Below are 18,442 nucleotides of genomic sequence, written 5' to 3' on the forward strand. Positions count from 1 at the left end.
ATCATGTGAATGCATTATTTTTCCTGTCAGCTCGGCTCTGCCAAAACAAGGGGGTCCCTGTTCTCTCTGCCAGGACTTGAGAGCCACAGCGGCCAGGCCCCAACGTTGTGCTGTTCTGTGCTGGCTCAATTCACCAGGAGTTTAGCTCCACAGACACTGCTGTTGGCCTCATCTCGATTCAGTCCATCTGCACTGGCATCTCAACAGCTGACTCAGTCTGCAGGAATGAGATGGGAAGACTCCGTTCAGAAACATGTGACGGCTGACGGAGGACTTGTTAGAAACTGGATTTGGTTATAAATAATAACATTCAGATTTACAGGGTATGTATTATGGTTAACATATGAGGTACAATACTCAATAGCATTGTAATATGTGTCTATGCGCAGGGGTGCAAAGATTAATTAAAATAGTTTTGTTATCCTCTGAACCTGATCAATGGACGATCAGATTTAACGAAATACTCTGATGAGATAGGAACTTTGAGCAGATTTGCCAAAAAAGCCTCCCAGCATCCCTCTTGCACCTGAGACTGACGAGAGGGAGGGGAACAGCCGTCGCCCTCTGCTGCTCTGTCGTTTTCCTAGGGTCTCTGAGGTGGCCGACCCAGTTTGGGAGAGCACTGACCTTGGACTGTTGGGTGGCAGGTTGGCAGGTGACTCCGACCGGCCAAACATGACGTCTGTCGGGTCTCTCTCTCTCTCAGTGTGTGTGTGTGTGTGTTTGTGTGTACAGCAGCCAGGCGTTGTGGCCAAGAAGCAGCGAGGAGCCCATCCACTGACGGTCACTGGTGTCCTCAGTCATAAACGTTGTCAAGATAGAAGCTTTCTGTGCTGTGACACTCAGTCAGTCTGATTTTATATCCAGGAGGGTGGACTAAATAATTGAAACCAATAGAAATCCAGCTGCATGACAAATTACAACTGGGATTATTCAAGACCTCTCTGAAGCAGTGTTCAGAAGTAGAGCACACACCTCCGGCAAGGCCCGTTAGTTCATATCACACATCCTCTAAGAAGTTCCCCGATATGGAACCTGATCCATATCCAGGCCAGAATCGACTGGGTTCCTTCCTGATCCAAGTTTTGTAGAAAACCATTCAGTTGCTCAAATCAGGAGCGTCCATCTTGTAGCAGGTGTTAACCATGCAATATAGCACTTGCATTGATTTTAGTTTCCTTAATCAACATCCAAGGTGATATAACAACCAATAGAATAACTTGAGTTGAACCACCTAGCAAATGGCCCTTTCCATAATCATCATCAGCCCACTAATAATCCACAACGCCCCCTTTACATCGGAGCTGGGTCTCTAGCTGCTGTTGGGCTATTGATTGGGCTGACAGTGACTAATGCTTTGATACACAGGCGTAGAGTTAGAGGTCAGCCCTGTGGTCTGAGCTCTCACATCTCACTGGGACCAATTTAAAGGCCTGAATATAGCCAAGGGTCCTGCAAGCTCGGCTCCCTGTACTCATGCAAACCTGAGGTGTTGTAAAGCTGCAAGTGGTGCGATTCACTGTGTGTTAAGTCAGGTGTGTTTGTGTGTGCGTGTGTGTAGGTGGGAGGATGTACGTGTGTTCATGCATGCATGAATCCGTGCCACAAAGTGCTTGTGCAAGCAACATAGAGACGCGTTGACTTGCATCTGTGAGTGATTGCACGCAGCTCACACACACTTATTATGTATAAATGGGAAGCGGAACAACACCTGTGTGAACGAGCATATTCTAGACAGATGCAGTTATCCAGAAAGATGGCTCCGCTCTGGGGGGAGGCCTCATATATAATGGAGAGAACACTGGTGACTGCCTGTTGCTTGAACTCAGGTGGAGGTGAGTCGGGTGTGTGAAGTGGGCTCGTGGAGGTTAAAGGATTTCACAAGCACACATCATAATAAATGAAACTAATAAAAAAAAAGCTCAGAGCCAGTGTTTTGAGCGTTTTTAAATATTTATTTTATCCAGGATAGCTCAGCTGAGACCCATCATCTCTTTGTCAAGGGGCATCAGGAACGCCATAGGAGCAGCAGAGGAGAGCAAGAGAGGAAAAACAATTTAAAATAAAGGACAAGTATTCTCACAGTTTATTTTAAGGTATCTTAAATGGGTGGCTTGATAAGGACTTGAACACATTGTTCTGCTCACAAATTGAGAAATACAGTAGTCTATTTTAGTTTCAGTGCTAAAGTGTTTTTTTTTTTTCTAGTAGAATGTCACCCTGACCATATTATAAGCGTTTTCATCAGCCTCTCATGGAATTTTAAGCCAAAATTGTGTGGTTGTGTGGTTGTGTATCTTTGTGTATATGAAAAACAGAGTCTATGTGAGCGGTTATGTCACATATTACTTTGGGAATGCCCAGTGTTGCTTTACGGAATAATAATGCCCTAGAAACATTAACAACAATGGTGGCTATAAAATATCGTCTCTCTGCGTTTGATTAGCACTGGTTATTGCCACATTACCGACATTCTTAGGGAATATAGACAAGGCCTGAATATTAGTTCTGTCCACTATCACAAGTGGAACAACACCAAATCACGTTCAACATCCACAGCACACTTTATCTCGGTGTCCTATGGGATGGAGGTGTGATTGAGAGAGAATATGAAAGAAATGTCCACTGATGGACTGTTAAAGGATCTCATGATAGAAACATACTGTCCATGAGTCCACTTTGTCTCCAGCAGCTTCATGCTCCAACATGTCTGTGCCAGACGGAGCCACTTGCGGCTGCTATTTCCTTCACACCTTCCTCAATTACAACACAACTTGTGATTAAAGGACTTCAGTCTGCTTCATACACGTGCCCTTTGTGTGTGTTTGTGAGTTGTACAATGTTGGCAAGTGTTTTCTGTGGCTCGGCTTTATAATCTCTGTAAAATTCATCCAATTTGCTTTGCTGTGGCTTCATAGGTGCATGTGTGTGGACATGTGCACGTTGTCTTTATTATCTTGGCCTATTGGATGTCTGCTCCAAGAGTTCTCAGTTCACATACCGGGTTAATTGACCTCTGGAGACGTTTCTCTCCTGAGTGATAATAAATGTGTTGATTATGTGATTACTCTGCCTTTGCCTTAGATGTGAGCTTTGTAAACCTTTGAATTCTGCCGTGGCTCACTTAAAAAAAAGAAAAAAGATATTGGAATTTTTGTATTTAAATTGTGTCTTTAACGTAATGCATGTATCAGGAACGTGTACATGCACTCTCGTGTCAGGACAGAGATAACTGTTACTTAATTACTTTATGAATGAATTTACATAATTTTAAGGTGGGTATTATTGCAACGATTTACAGAATTACAGTAATTGCATAGCACCACTGACCACATTCACATGAACACCAATATTCAGAATACTGACCTTTTTCAGAATAAGACATTTCAACTGTGTTGTTCATATGAGTTGCTATTAGAATATTCCATTCGTGTTCCTGTTTAGCTGTTTACCTGTAAATTTTAAACAACATTATTACTCAAGTCATTACATCCAATGATATTCCACCAGTTTTAAAGACCCAACCTGAACAACGCTACCTTATATGATTTTGGATATTTCTTTCAAATTTTGCAAACTCGTTTTTATTTTCACATCTTGTATACACCAAGGGCACATGTTGTAAAGGAGTTGGTAATTTACTGCCATGTATGTTCTTGTCACGAAATGCTGCAAAAACTCCTATAGGACATTTTAGTTGAATTAAAATGATCATTCTAAGTATGACCTTATTTAGGTTAAGATAATCCAATTTAGCTGTTTACATGTCAGTGTTTTATTCAGACTGTTGTTGTAATCATGTTAATATCAGACTATATGTATATGTAAACATAGTCATCAACACATTTTAAACGACCAATGCAAACATGTTATGTACCATAGAGGACAAAAATAGACTTGGGCAGAACACATCCAAAAAATATTCAGGTAATGATTTTCTCCCACAATGGATACCCAATTTTTTTGAAGAACAGAAGCCTTCATTCGTTTTATTCGCGTGTAAATACATTTTTCAGAGGTAACATTAAAAGGTCTGTTCATTAATGATTAATAGTCTTTTTGCTGTAATGTAGGTTAGGGCCCAGGAGGCCAGCGAGCTGGAACGTAAAACAAACAAATCATTCTCCATAAAGGAAAGCATCTTTTATCACCCTCCTCGCTGTGGCGTGCATTATAATGACCTGTATTCCCAATAACAAAGAGAGCTGACGCTGAGGAACGATAAGTGTGATGTAGTCATACAGACTTTCTGTTGCCCATGTGTCTTTTTCATCCAAGAAACACACGCGATCCCTCGAGGGGCATTCCCAAATACACGATCAATTAAAAAAACAAATGAAGCTTTTCCGAAACAAACAACTTGATTAAGACTCAGGAGGGGGGACAATCAGGTGTGAGCACTGTGTGTCAGCAAATCATGTGTGAACGTTTGCCAGGGATGCGTCTTTAAAGATGCAGTTTGTATTGTTTTAAGTCGGCTCCACCTCCTGCGGGAGTGTTTTTGGGCATGTTCTCGCAAATGCTGCTGCTCCCTGTACCTGGAGATCATCCTCTGGCTGAGCACACCAGCCGGAGAGCTGAGCTGAATCTGCCCCGGGTATTCACATTGCTGTTTTACCTTGAAGCTGCATTTCTTGTGTGTCCACTGAGAAGTTCTCTTCCTTTGGTTATTGTTCTCTTCTAGGATGTGTTCGAGCCACACAAATGAGGCATTTCTCACCGGATACATTTTATTTGTAATAATAACTGGATAAAAGCCTAAGATTACGACAAGCAAATCTTTACCTTTACTCTCATAAAAGAGCCTGGGCTGCAATCTTCTATCCAAATCCAAACAAGTTTAAGAAAAAAAAATAATAATCTGAACCCGATTATTATTTCAAGTATTTGCCCAAACCAAGTCCAATCCTATCGGGGCCTGGCTAGCTCTAGCTCTAGTTTGCCTTTCTCTTACAAAGAAGGCAGGAGGAGATTGTTCCAGTGTCACATGTTTACCAAGCTGGATAATGCAGGAGGCAGGATATAACATCAATTCAACTGTGGTAATTTCTCAAATCTCTGTAACCTGTCATCCTAATAACAGCCCCAAAACATAATAAACCACAAATTATACAAATCGAGATCGAGAGAGAGAGAGAGAGAGAGAGAGAGAGAGAGAGAGAAAATGAATACTAAAGTGGAAGAGAAGGTAGATGGTGGACGGTAGACTGGTTAATGCACAGTCTATAACGCGCAGAATGCTTCTGTTATTTATAACTTACTCTGAGCACTGCTGTGAAACATTTTGACCCACTCTGCCCAAACCCGTGACATTTTCGAATGAATGACTCGAACCGATTGGCAGGTGTAAATAAAGAAACAACAATGACCACTTTTTTCATTTGAGTATTAGAACAAATCCCTGCCCACATACAGCCCCTATGGAAAATTTCAGGAAAATGTCTGGATTGTAGTGCATACCCGAAAGCGGCTTATGATTATATTGATGATTTCTTAAAGTTAGTTTCATCATCTTTCAGTGCTGATTACTCTCCTTACTTAGTCTTTTAGTTTCTCTCCAACTTTCTTTAAAATGTGCACATCTTTCCATTTATTCCCACGGACGCCTCGAGCTTGGTGTCCGAGGGGAAGCTGCCAAGGAACTGCAAATGAGTAATTACCAAGATGGATAAACACAGAGGCAGATGTTGAACCGAGAACAAAGAGACATAGATTAACACAGTGATGTCAAACAGGGAGAAACAATGGCAGAGGCAGTGCACGAGAGGGAGAGTTACACATAAATCTGGGCCCATCAATTGGTTTTTACCATGTTTAACTTGTGTGTGTGTGTGTGTGGGGGGGGGGGGTCGCTTGGTCTCCATGGAAACTGACATTCCCTTGAAGGTACTTGGCAGCCACTTGCCAATTGTTGAGGATGGATAATGGTTCGAAATTCTCCGTAAAGTGCCTCAGACATTTAGATTAAATTCTACCTGCTCGCCGCAGACCCATGCAGTGAGTCTTCACAGTTTCAGGGAGATGGAAAAAAAAGGTGGTAATAACATATGTCACATAACAAATGTTTACTTTTTTTGTTCTTGGTTGCCAGGCAGTGCATGAAAAAGCACTTTGCATTCATTAAAAAAGCACTTGTTGCATTGATATTCACTTATCTTTCTTTTACTCCTGGTAATGCTGGTAATTCACTGCAATGCTGGTCCCTTCCAGGCTGTGGATTTGTGCGTTTGCATCATTTCTATTCAGACGCAGCACTGCTTTGTGTCAGATACTCAAAATTAACTATTAAAATAACAGCATGTGCAGCAGTTGTTTTTCTCTCTTAGTTCTGCACCTCTCTCTCCCTCTCCCCCATGAGCCTTCGCTTCGGCTGGCAGACCTATCTGAATGAAAGCGTTTAGGCACGGCTGCCTAACAACTGATGAAATGATTGCTCCTCTGCGTTTGAAAGCGCGGGAGACGGATGTGGCAGGTACAGTCTGAGGGGCCGCTGCTGATGGGCCTGTATACGTGAGAGCAGCTGAAAAGAATCAGCCAGGCGAAGTGTGAGTCTCACACTTTTGCCCTCGCCGCCAATTCATGCAGATAATATAGAAGATTATTTCCATGTGCTTGTTTCAACCACTGAATGCATCACTGAAAGCCTTTGGTTGACTTGGAGGCAATGTGCAGGTTTACATAAGCAAGGACAAGGTATGCTTTTCTTATTGAATTTGGCCCATTGCTGTTGAATTTAAACTTGTCACACATTAAACGGTTATTATAGGAATCTCCATTTAGTAAGTGCATGACTGCCTGTGTCTAAGATTATAAGCACTCAGCTCTATACAAAACACAAAACCCTGTGTAAAGTAGAAAGTCTACAGGCTTTGATATCAATCAATCAATCAAATTTTATTTGTATAGCCCATATTCACAAATTACAATTCATCGCATAGGGCTTTAACAGGGTGTGACATCCTCTGTCCTTAACCCTCAGCAAGAGTAAGGAAAAACTACAAAAAACCCTTTTAACAGGGTAAAAATATGTAGAAACCTCAGAGAGAGCCACATGTGAGGGATCCCTCTCCCAGGACGGACAGAAGTGCAATAGATGCCACGTGCAGGAGAACATCATCAATAATCAAAGTCTCTAGCAGCATTGATGAGGGTAGACATCCCGAAGGACAACCCCAACATGATATGCCAAGCAGTCCCGCTGCAATCACAGTCCATGCTCAGCACCCATCTAGACCACGATCCACCATCCAGACCAGACGCCACTCCAGTCCTCAGTCACCGTCCACCGCAGCCCACCCGGAGGACCCATCACAAGCCACCACCGCGCTCCTGGTCCACCGCCCGTGCCCAATGCCAACGTGACACAGGGTCCACCACCAGCACCACGATCAGCCCACATGACTCAGAATCCGCCACACTGGATCCAACACCGCGACCCCCGGTGCACGATCCACAAACCGCAATCCATGGTGCGGCCACAGAGGCCCTGGATCTACGGGTGATAAAGCAAAGGGATTCCGGGGAAGGGGGATAGGGATGGAGAAGAGGAAGGAGAAGCTGGAAAGAGAAGCTCTGTGTGTCATGTCACTACATTCTTTATTGTAATCTTGCATCGGTTCTACTAGAACTGGTTCAAGTCCAAGACTTGTGCCATTAGGATAAATACAGCAGAGGTCACGTGTGAAATACATGGTTTGTTAGACAAGGGATTCCTGTTGCGGTGAATGATATTTTGCTGCGTGATATGAATGTCCTCGGCTTGCATTTTTGTAGATCCATGAACTGGATGAACAACGTAGCTATAGACAGAGGTCCTGTGCAAATGATTGTGAGGCATATTTGTATTCCACAGTAGCTCCTGTTGTTTCCAGAGCTGCTGTCGCCTGGGTGGTCAAGCCAGAGAGAATCAAAGGTTTTTACATTGGGTAGTTGCTCTTTTCATGATACTGTGAATGGGACTACAGTTAAGGACAATGTAGCAGTGTTTCACTATCATGAGAAAAGAGACTTGATTGTTTGAAATTGAAGAGTTGAGAGTCTGGACAAAGCACTACAATCTGGGATGGATATAGAAAATTCTAAATAAGTGTATTTTTGCCCAAGAGAAGCAATGTCAAGTGGTGACATGCAAGCAAAGTGCTTTTATCACTGATGGTAATGTTCAAAGCTCTTTCAGTGAAGGTAAAGATTCACAAACACTCAGAGCTGCTTGTCAGAAATGTCACAGATCAGTCCACAGCCAGAGGTGAACCATCCCACTGAGCAGATCCTGTTATCAGACAGCAGATGAGGCGGGCGTCTGTTAGCACATATACAAACCAACGGCACGACAGGTCTTTCATCCAGCACACAGAGCTGTTAGTTCCAGCGTGTGGGCTTTGGACCGGAGACCAGTAATTGAGGGCAGAGCTGTTTGGGGAATTGGGGAGAAACGTTGTTTTGGGGGAACTTTCTACTGGCAGCGTTTTGTGGGAAAGCTTTGGGACCGGGGGGGGGGGCGATAAAAGATTTAAATTCCCAGTTAATCCATTATTTATAATGTATACATATTTTCTTCTTTTCACGTCCTTTGTGGTTAGTGAGCATTACCGAACCTCTGATCCCAGAAGGGAAATGAACTTAATCATATTTAGCACTGCAGCAGAGTAGCTAATGTGACCTCACAGTAAAGCACTGTGTCACTTTATACCCTAATATTGAAACAGAGAAAAGTAAGAGGCATTGTATGCTGCTCCCATACTGATGCATTGGCCTCCGAGTTTAATGGTGGAGTCAGCAGTTCTTGGACAGAAGCTCCATCCCCTTCATTTATGCACACGTATTGCCATGGTGAACAACTGATTGGTCTCCTATACTGTTTATGATCATACACATTGTAAACCACCTTTTCTGGCTCTCTAATATACGTCTCACTCCTACTGCCCCTTCACACCCCTGCCCTGTAAACGAGCATGAATACCGCTGTTGCTAATTGGCAGGATCACTGTTGTGGTGATCGTATCATCTAGCCGGCTTCCTTTCCTAAACACAGATCCAGGAGTGCATGTGTAAACCCGATTTTTTTTCATGTCACACACACAGAACATAAAGCTGGCGAACTGTGAGGTGACATAAGCAACTGTGTTGGGTTAAACTCGCTTACCCAACTCTGTCAGATCAAGCAACTGAAATACTGAGGGTGAAATATGGCTGATATCTTTGTGTAAGCACTCATTAGACAATGAGTCTGTGCGCTGACTTTACAGCAAATTGTGTACGTTTATCACATTGTATGTTTTTATCACATGTGGATGTTTTTTGCGGAAATCCATCCATGCACAGTTATTATGCTCAGTGCATGGAAGAATTTAATTAACTTTTCCTTGTCAGGGTAGATAATTAGTCAATAACAAACAAACACACGCACAAACACATTTAGTCAATACGTTTTGCCATCCTAACCCTACTGTTTGAGACTGGAATGTTGTAACAAACACCCCTTTTAAAAAGTACAAGTCTTGAGTTACACGGCTCAATAGACAATCACAGTGGACGACTGAAAAGCGCCTCAGATTCCCTGAGCATAGTGTGGGTCCCATATGCCCGCAGAGAGACGCTCACACTGAGCTTCTCGTTTAAATTGCTTCATCAGTGTGGTGTCGCTCTGTATGATCTGTTAATGTTCCCCCACAACACAACAGTAATTATGTTTTCTTCTCTTTTGTTGCAGGTTCAAGGTTTGATCTACACACAGGGAAAGGTAAAAAAAAAAATCTTTTCTTTGTTTCCACCTCTTTCTTCCCCCTCTCTCTGCATGCCGGGGGAGACGGCATGATTAGAAGGCATTAGACTGTACCTGAAATTGTGTGTACTCAGGTTGTGTGTGGATGGATATAGAAGCATTATTGGTGGGATTCGCAAACCAGTTTTAAGATTAAGATTAAGATGCATTTATTAGTCCCAAACACATGCACAGACATGCAAAGGCACACTCATGCATGTAGGGGAATTTAATCTCTGCTTTTGACCCATCTGGTGCAGGACACACAGAGCAGTGAGCGACCATGTACGGCGCTCGGGCAGCAGATGTTGGGGGAGTAAGGTGCCTTGCTCAGGGGCACTAGACAGGGTAGGGAGACTTTTGGATTTTTGGAGAGATCAATCCAGGTTCATCTTTTGTTGTCTCTCCGTGGAGTCGAACCAGAGACGAACCAGAGACCTTCTCTGCCCATAGTCCAAGTTTCTACCACTAGACCACCGCCTCTCAATTGTATTGTATTTGTCATATTTGTCATATTTGTCGTATTTGTCATTGTATATTTTCGTTCTCTACTTTTTACTGCACACTCGTATCCACAGCTAGTGCCAGAGGCTGTTCTCACTAATCGCAGTGAATATAAAATGTGGTGTTTTATGGTATAAGTCATAATCACACACAAACACATTGAACACTTTCCAAAATACTAAAAATAATGCACACATGCACCTGCTGCTACTGCAAAAAAAACAAAAAGACTGCAAATAATAATTTGGGTTTATGTCCCATATTATTTCTCCACATGGATGCCATCTGTGAGATGCTAATGGTTGTTTTGCAAAGTTTTTATTTAATTATTTTTTATTTTTACGTCTGGTGTGTGCTGAGCTATGCGTGGTCTGCATGTGTAAGGCCTCTGACAGGTTGTATCTCCCAACTGATTTCAACAAAATCAGAAGCACAGCCGCGTTTAGTCAGTCAACTTTTGTTTAGGATGACATTAACGTTTAGATTTTTTCTATGATAATGCCATCAAGGCAGCATTTTATCATCATGGTGATGGTGGACCTACAGCTCCTTTTGGTCTATTTCTGGCAGATGGAGTCTGTAATGGTTTATGTCTGTGGCCTCCCCTCTGTAGATCCCAGAGTATTTTAGTCCAGAATAATCCCCACCATCTGCTGTCTCCTCTACTACGTTTTAGCGCTCAGTATCTTTCCCTCTATCTGTCACTCTAGTTTATTTCCTTTCGCATTTCCTCTCTTTGATTTCTCTATATTTTGTCCGTGATCCCTCCATGCAGGATTTATTTTTTTATAACGATGCCCCTTTGTCCCTCCCTTTGAGTCTCTCAATTCACATCTCTTGACTAAACTTTACTTAATCTCAATCTCATCGTTTCTTCTTTCTCATGTGTTTCTTTTTTCCACCTCTCTCCTGTCTTCTTTTCCGTGATCTTTTCATCGTGGCTTTACTTCTTTGATATGTCTTCTCTTAAACCTTTCGCACAGGGTTTCGCTCTTTATCCCTCTCTCTGTCCACACATATGCACACACCCACGCCAACCACTCTCCACAGGCTTTCAAATCCTAATCTGGGTTTCATGAAAACACACCATAACCCCGGGTCTCCAAATTTAAAAGACTTAAAAATCCGCTCCATTAGGACTATAGGGAGATACTTTTGATATGTGCATTATTCCAGGAAAACCTCTCCACAGGTCGCACAAGCTTTTTGTAAATCCTCGCCTTATGTTGTGTGTAATAGCTTAGTGATTTGATTTAGTTACTACTACCAATCAGGCAGTGAATGTAGCTTAATATCTCTCCAGTTTACAGCATTGTCGAGCAGCATTTGAAGTTTCAGGTCTGACATGATGACCAGATTCATTAAACCATTAGAGATGTTGTCATACGGTTTATCAATTAGCCTGTTCTGTAAATTGGTTCAGTAACACTTGGAAGTTATTGCTTTATATGTATTGAGAAACAGATATCTATCAGGGCTGTACATTGACTCTTTAAAGATATTTAAATGGATTTATATCATCGTAAATATACAAATATAATTGTATAGGATTAAGAAACTGTAAATCATTAATAACAAGTGTGTGTGTTTGTGCATCAAACCATAAACAATTTCCAGAGATACATACTACAACTACCAAGTATACTAGTGGGTCTTAAATTCACCTCATACAAGCAACTACACTAATCCTCATATTACAGTCCACACACACACACACAAGCAGCTGTGTTTCAAACTGTCGCATGACTTAAAATATTTTCATTTACAGTTTCTTTTATTTTTGTAGCTAGTGTAACGTATATGTCGCACTGTACACTGTCTATGATGGAAATAATTTGAGTAATGTGTTAATCCATAACATGCTAGGTGTCTTTGAGAATAGCTCCAAACCTGAGAAAACTCAGAAAAAAATCGGACTTTAATAATGAATCAGACATTGCATTATTATATCCTGTAATAACACTCTATCCAAATGCTGCACTTTTTTACTTTGACACCTGAATGTGGAGCATTTCAAATATACCCACATGAAAAACAATAGTTTAGAGGTCAAGGGAAATTAGGTTATCACCATCACCACTAAGGTGTCCAGGAAAAGGATCCCTCACTCCAGTTGTTCTGTGGTAAATGGTAAACGACTACTGCAGAAACCCTTGAGTGGGAGTGTGACTGCTTCCGTTCTATTTCTCTCCAATGATCTAAGTGAGGCTAAGCTCTCAGCCAAATTAACACAACTCAGAACATGACAACATCATGTCACTTAGCGGAGCGACACGTGCATTTGTGACGTTCATGAGCTCCTGAGAGAGAAATTCAGTAAAGGGCAGAACGCAGGGTTTGTTCTTCTTGATGGATTCAGATGTACTTTTAATGGTACACGCATGACACAAACATTTGTGGACAGGTACGACATCAGCACATCAGGGACAAGGTTGACAGACATCTCTACCACCACACACAGCTGGATTAACAATGATTGAATGGATTAGTGATTGTGTGTGTGTACGTGTATGTGTGTGTGTATGTATGAGAGAAAGTGAGACAGTAGAATAAAGACAGAATGATAAAACACGGTGGTGTATCTTGTGTCAAATACTTATTTTGATAAAGCCGGATATATTTAACAGATACCCGTTATACATCGAAATCATCATATTTTAGCTCAACTGCTAATGACATCACAAATGCATGCACTACAGATGCCCTTGTGAGTTTACACACACACGCACGCACACACAATCACACACACACACACACACACACACACACACACACACACACACACACACACACACACACACACACACACACACACACACACACACAGATTTCTGAGCAGATCTTTGTTATGTTGTAACTCCTATCCATCAGTAACAGGTATCACAACCTCATCCCTCAAATTCCCCTGTCTTCCGTTTCCTCTTCCCTCATTCTTCAGCAGACATCACATCCTCTATGTGGGACATTTGCTCTGTGAGCTCATCTGATAATGAAATGAACAGAGATAGAAGAACTGTGAGATTATACATGGAGGTGTTCACAGCCGCGTGGGCAGTTGTGGTGCACAGTTTTGTAAGTGGCAGCGGGAGAGCCTGCCTCTCAACATACCACTCAAAATGTCAAATCTATCAGTTCTAACCATTTTACAGTCACCAGATAGCAGAGAGTCAAATTGAAGCAGACAAAGATAAATTCAAACACAGCTACATTCTCATCATTATACAACATCTGCATCTTGATTAAGGATATAGTTGTCCTCTAAGAAACACTTTTTTGGTCCAAACAAAAAGTACCAAATGATACTGAACAGGGGAGCAACTGATCACAGAACTCACTGTTTGGATCAGATCACGTTTTTCATATAAGCAGTCTCACAATGAAGCAAATAATAACATAAGCGATCTTTAATTTTCCTCATTGAGCTGTCTCAATCCGTCTCTCCAGAGAGTTTTTACCATCCATGCAGACGGTCAGACCTCAAATTTCAGCTGCAGTTTTGTGTGTACCTGCAAATGGCACACAATGCAGTTCTTACACACTCCAGTCTGCGTGCCTGTCACTCGGCCGCTTTCGTGATTGAAAGCGAACTGAATGCATCTGCGCATGTGGTACTGCCACAGACTGAATCAATTCGGTTGGAAACACTGCTCTCACGTGCCACAGACAAATTTGGACTTTGTTGCATGTGTGGCCATGCTCGCTGTATGGCCACTGACATATGGCTCTGCCGAAATAGCGCAACGGTTTTGTCCTCCGCCCTTCTTCCATCATCAGCACAATTAATCACGAAGCCAAAATGCTCCCATAAATGGGACATAAGTAATGCGGGAGACTTTTCTTCCACACCTCCAGTAGCCATGGCTTTCAATCTGAATTTGCTTTTTACATGCACAGTTTAATTATTAGTTATTAGTTTTTTAAACACTAAAACTCTATTCTACATTGTAAAGTTCTGCTGTTCACACATGTTCTGAGCTGTTGGGGTAGATGCGTACGAATCCCTCCCTCGGATACCATGAATGTGTAGGCATGTGTGATAGTAATGTGATTGATTTATGCAAATCAATCACACTGCTCTAAATGGCAACAGATATTTTTTCCATTTTCTCTTATTAAACTCAGACAAAACAGAGGTTATAATACTTGGCCCCAAACACCTTAGAGATGCATTATCTAATGATATAGCTGCGCTAGACGACATTGCCCTTGCTTCCAATGAAACAGTCAGGAACTTGGGAGTGATCTTCGATCCTGATTTATCCTTTAATAGTCACTTAAAACAAATTTCTAGGACCGCTTTTTTCCACTTGCGTAATATTTCAAAAATTAGACATGTCCTTTCACAAAAAGATGCAGAAAAACTAGTCCACGCCTTTGTTACATCGAGACTGGACTATTGTAATTCATTATTATCAGGCTCCAGCAGGAAGTCGTTAAAGACTCTACAGCTTGTCCAAAATGCTGCAGCACGTGTCCTGACGAGAACAAAGAGAAGAGAGCACATTTCTCCAATATTAGCATCGCTACACTGGCTTCCAGTTAAATCTAGAATAGAATTTAAAATTCTCCTCCTCACCTTCAAGGCCCTTAATAATATAGCGCCTTTATACCTTAAAGAGCTGTTAATACCTTATAAACCCACTAGAGCACTCCGCTCCCAGAATTCAAGCCTACTTGTCGTCCCTAAATTCTCTAAAAGTAGAGTAGGAGCCAGAGCTTTTAGCCATCAAGCCCCTCGGCTGTGGAATAATCTACCACTTTCAGTTCGGGAGGCAGTCACCATCTGTTCGTTTAAAAGTAGGCTCAAAACCTTTCTTTTTGATAAAGCTTATAGTTAGAGCTAATTAGTGCGCCAGAACGTTACTTGTTCTATTTTATGACACATGACACACGGAGCTTCTCTTTCCAGCTTCTCCTTCCTCTTCTCCATCCCTATCCCCCTTCCCCGGAATCCCTTTGCTTTATCACCCGCAGATCCAGGGCCTCTGTGGCCGCACCATGGATTACGGTTTGTGGATCGCGCACCGGGGGTCGCGGTGTTGGATCCAGTGTGGCGGATTCTGAGTCATGTGGGCCGATCGTGGTGCTGGTGGCGGACCCTGTGTCGCGTTGGCATTGGGCACGGGCGGTGGACCAGGACCGCAGTGGTGGCTTGTGATGGGTCCTCCTGGTGGGCGGCGGTGGACGGTGACTGAGGACTGAAGTGGCGTCTGGTCTGGATGGTGGATCGTGGTCTAGATGGTTGCTGAGCATGGACTGTGCTTCATCAATGCTGCTAGAGACTTTGATTATTGATGATGTTCTCCTGCACGTGGCATCTATTGCACTTCTGTCCGTCCTGGGAGAGGGATCCCTCACATGTGGCTCTCTCTGAGGTTTCTACATATTTTTACCCTGTTAAAAGGGTTTTTTGTAGTTTTTCCTTACTCTTGCTGAGGGTTAAGGACAGAGGATGTCACACCCTGTTAAAGCCCTATGAGATGAATTGTAATTTGTGAATATGGGCTATACAAATAAAATTTGATTGATTGATTGATTGATGGGAGTCCAATGTTAAAATCTGCCATGATGTCACTCTTCTCTAGTGCTTTCATTCCCACCGCCGCAGCGTGTTCCTTGGATTACTGTATTTAAACATCGCATAACGCTCTAAAAATGTCAGTAATGAATATAAGCCTTGCAATCTGCTTGACTATTCAAAATGCTCCTAATTGAAATGCTGAAAAGACAGCACTGGCTAATCAGCTTAGAGATGTAGGCTACAGTTGAGGGATAATAAAGAGGATCTTAGTGCTGAAGAGTCTATTACCACCCCTGTAATGAGAGTTCCCATAATATGATCTGAGGACAATGGAGGGATAGGGAATTTGAGAGAGAGAGAGCAGAAGGCTGGGAGAAGTAACGTGAAGGCAAATGGAAGAAAAGCTGCCTCCCACGGTTCAGAAAGAAGGTTAGAAAAGGGAAATGCTACATCGAGGGGAAATTTGATTTAATTACAAGCTTAGTGCAGGAGTAGTGCTCTCATAGTAAGAAGTTAAATGCATGATAAAATCTACTGGAATCAATGCAAGGAAAGAGATGTGTGGATTACAACAAATGACGCCTTCTGTTTTAAAGAAGGCTCAACTTGTAAAAATGTCTGTTTTTGACTTCATGGTCTTGGGTGTAAAACTTCACCTTGATGGAATATATGTCATTGACAATGATAACTCACTCTTTGGTCTTAAAGGCACCAGTGTACAGGGGGTCGAATAGTTTTAAAAAAATACATTCTGAGTGAAACATGATGGATTTCTTCCAGGAAAGGGCGTCTGAGAGTCTGCTCTGTTATCTCAACATCGTGGGCTTTTCACTCCACCTTTGACTGTGGGTGTTTAGATCTGGTATAAACAATTGTGCCGTCTACACAGCACGTCAGACAAACTGTTTCTTTTTGACCTAATCAAACCGCAGGTCAGTCATTTGCATCATCGATCTCTTGTGAGGATGATGTAAATGTGTCATTGGTGCAATTACGAGGAGACATACAGTACCCGCACCTGACCACTCAAGAAATGATCGTGTATCTGATCTTAGAAACAATACAGATATGATAAACCTTCTCCATTTCACATTATGATGGAAATTATCTCATTTTGAATACATTTTTAAGTTGACAAAAACATTTCGTAGAGATAAATGTTAGCTTCTAAGATGTCAGAATATCTTGTAATTGTTTTCAAGAAAGCAGCAGAGAGCGGCAACCATAGTTTCAGCCACCATTACTATCTGCAGTTCAATATGACTAAAGTAACGGGATGTGTCCCTAATTTAATTAAATTTAGTGGAATGTGCACTGTTAACTGGTATTGGAATGAGGCTTTTTTGTTATCATGTGTCTTTTCATTTTGCCACATCCTGTTGATTGTACAAACAAACTCACAAGTACAAGCGCCTGTAGGAGTAAAGGTTTCTAAGTTCGGACAACATTGCTTCCAGCCCTTCTGACAGGCAGCTCTGTGTAGAATAATGCACCAAATTTCAGAACTTACTGAGGAATCAGTTCGGCAGTGAATACAGTTAAAATCACAGTGCATCAAGATTCACTGGTGGCGCTGGTGGAGTAATGGACAGCCACAAGACGACTCTCGGCGGACTGTCTGTCACTCACTTCCAACTTTCGTTAATGCTTCTTCTGACCCTTCAACCTCTCCTTTCCACGCACGCACATTCTGTACATACACGCACATAACTTTGAGAGCCTCTGTTTATGAGTCAGGCAAAGGTCAGGGCACCAGCACAGGGAACACTTCCAAGCAGCTTCCTACTGGATGAAATGGAGTGAGACGGTGTGATACACATCTCCGAGCATACCAGTACCCCTCACTCGCTTTACCTCATTGTAAAGTTCATTTGGAAATTCAGTTTTATAATCCTATTAAAGTTGAAAGTTGATGTAAACACCACTCGGAATTAACAATGCATGCCACTTAGTTATTGAAGGGCTTCTGTGAGATCAGATGTCCAATTAAACCTGTCCTTGCTCTCACTGTCCTCATACTTGGCACAACACATGAGCTGTATCTTATTTCATATTTTTAAATGTAATATCTTTTCTAAACAATGGGAAAATAAATGTCAATTATCTTAATATAACCTCAGGTATTGAGTAGTTCAATATTTCAATTACAGTTTTTCTGGACGTTTCTAAATGTAGCATGGTCAGCCAGGATCCTAGTTTTTATTTGTCTGAGTGTGATAGAGTTATTCTCACGAACCATATCTACAATTTCAGTCTCCTGTTCGGCTGTGTAAATTAGGTGAAATTGCTCAACAGACCTGAATGTTTAGAGATTTTAGTATTTGTGTGTTGTAGGTTGATGCTTTGAGATTTTAATTGAGAAGTGTGTGCAACCACTGAACATTGTGTGTAGTGTTTTGACAACAAGGTGATGTGTAATTGACATCAGAGTGTAAAGAATGAAAGTCAGAGTCTAATGCAGATAAGGGAGTGTGAAGTAGTGCCAAATTGGGTCGAGTGATTGATACATGAAGTGAAGGTTGTGCAAATTGTGCCGAATTTTCGCTTTTTGTGTGTTAACAACTGAGAAAAACTGTAACATGCTTATTTGCCTTCTTGCGGTAAGAGTTAGATGAAAACTGCTATTGGATTAAAGCAGCATCCAGCAGCCTATCAAC

The 18,442-nt window shown here is 41.9% G+C and overlaps 1 protein-coding gene across 1 annotated transcript in view; it reads left to right on the forward strand.

The window, feature by feature from the left end:
• Positions 1–18,442, forward strand: part of igsf11 (immunoglobulin superfamily member 11) — a 104,778-nt gene that overhangs the window by 20,339 nt on the left and 65,997 nt on the right. Inside the window, exon 2 of the mRNA XM_062386779.1 lies at positions 9,710–9,739. Within this exon, the coding sequence (XP_062242763.1) occupies positions 9,710–9,739 (30 nt within the window). The remainder of the gene's footprint in view (positions 1–9,709; positions 9,740–18,442) is intronic.

The sequence above is a fragment of the Platichthys flesus genome, chromosome 4 (assembly GCF_949316205.1).
Source record: "Platichthys flesus chromosome 4, fPlaFle2.1, whole genome shotgun sequence".
Classification (NCBI taxonomy): Eukaryota; Metazoa; Chordata; class Actinopteri; order Pleuronectiformes; family Pleuronectidae; genus Platichthys; species Platichthys flesus.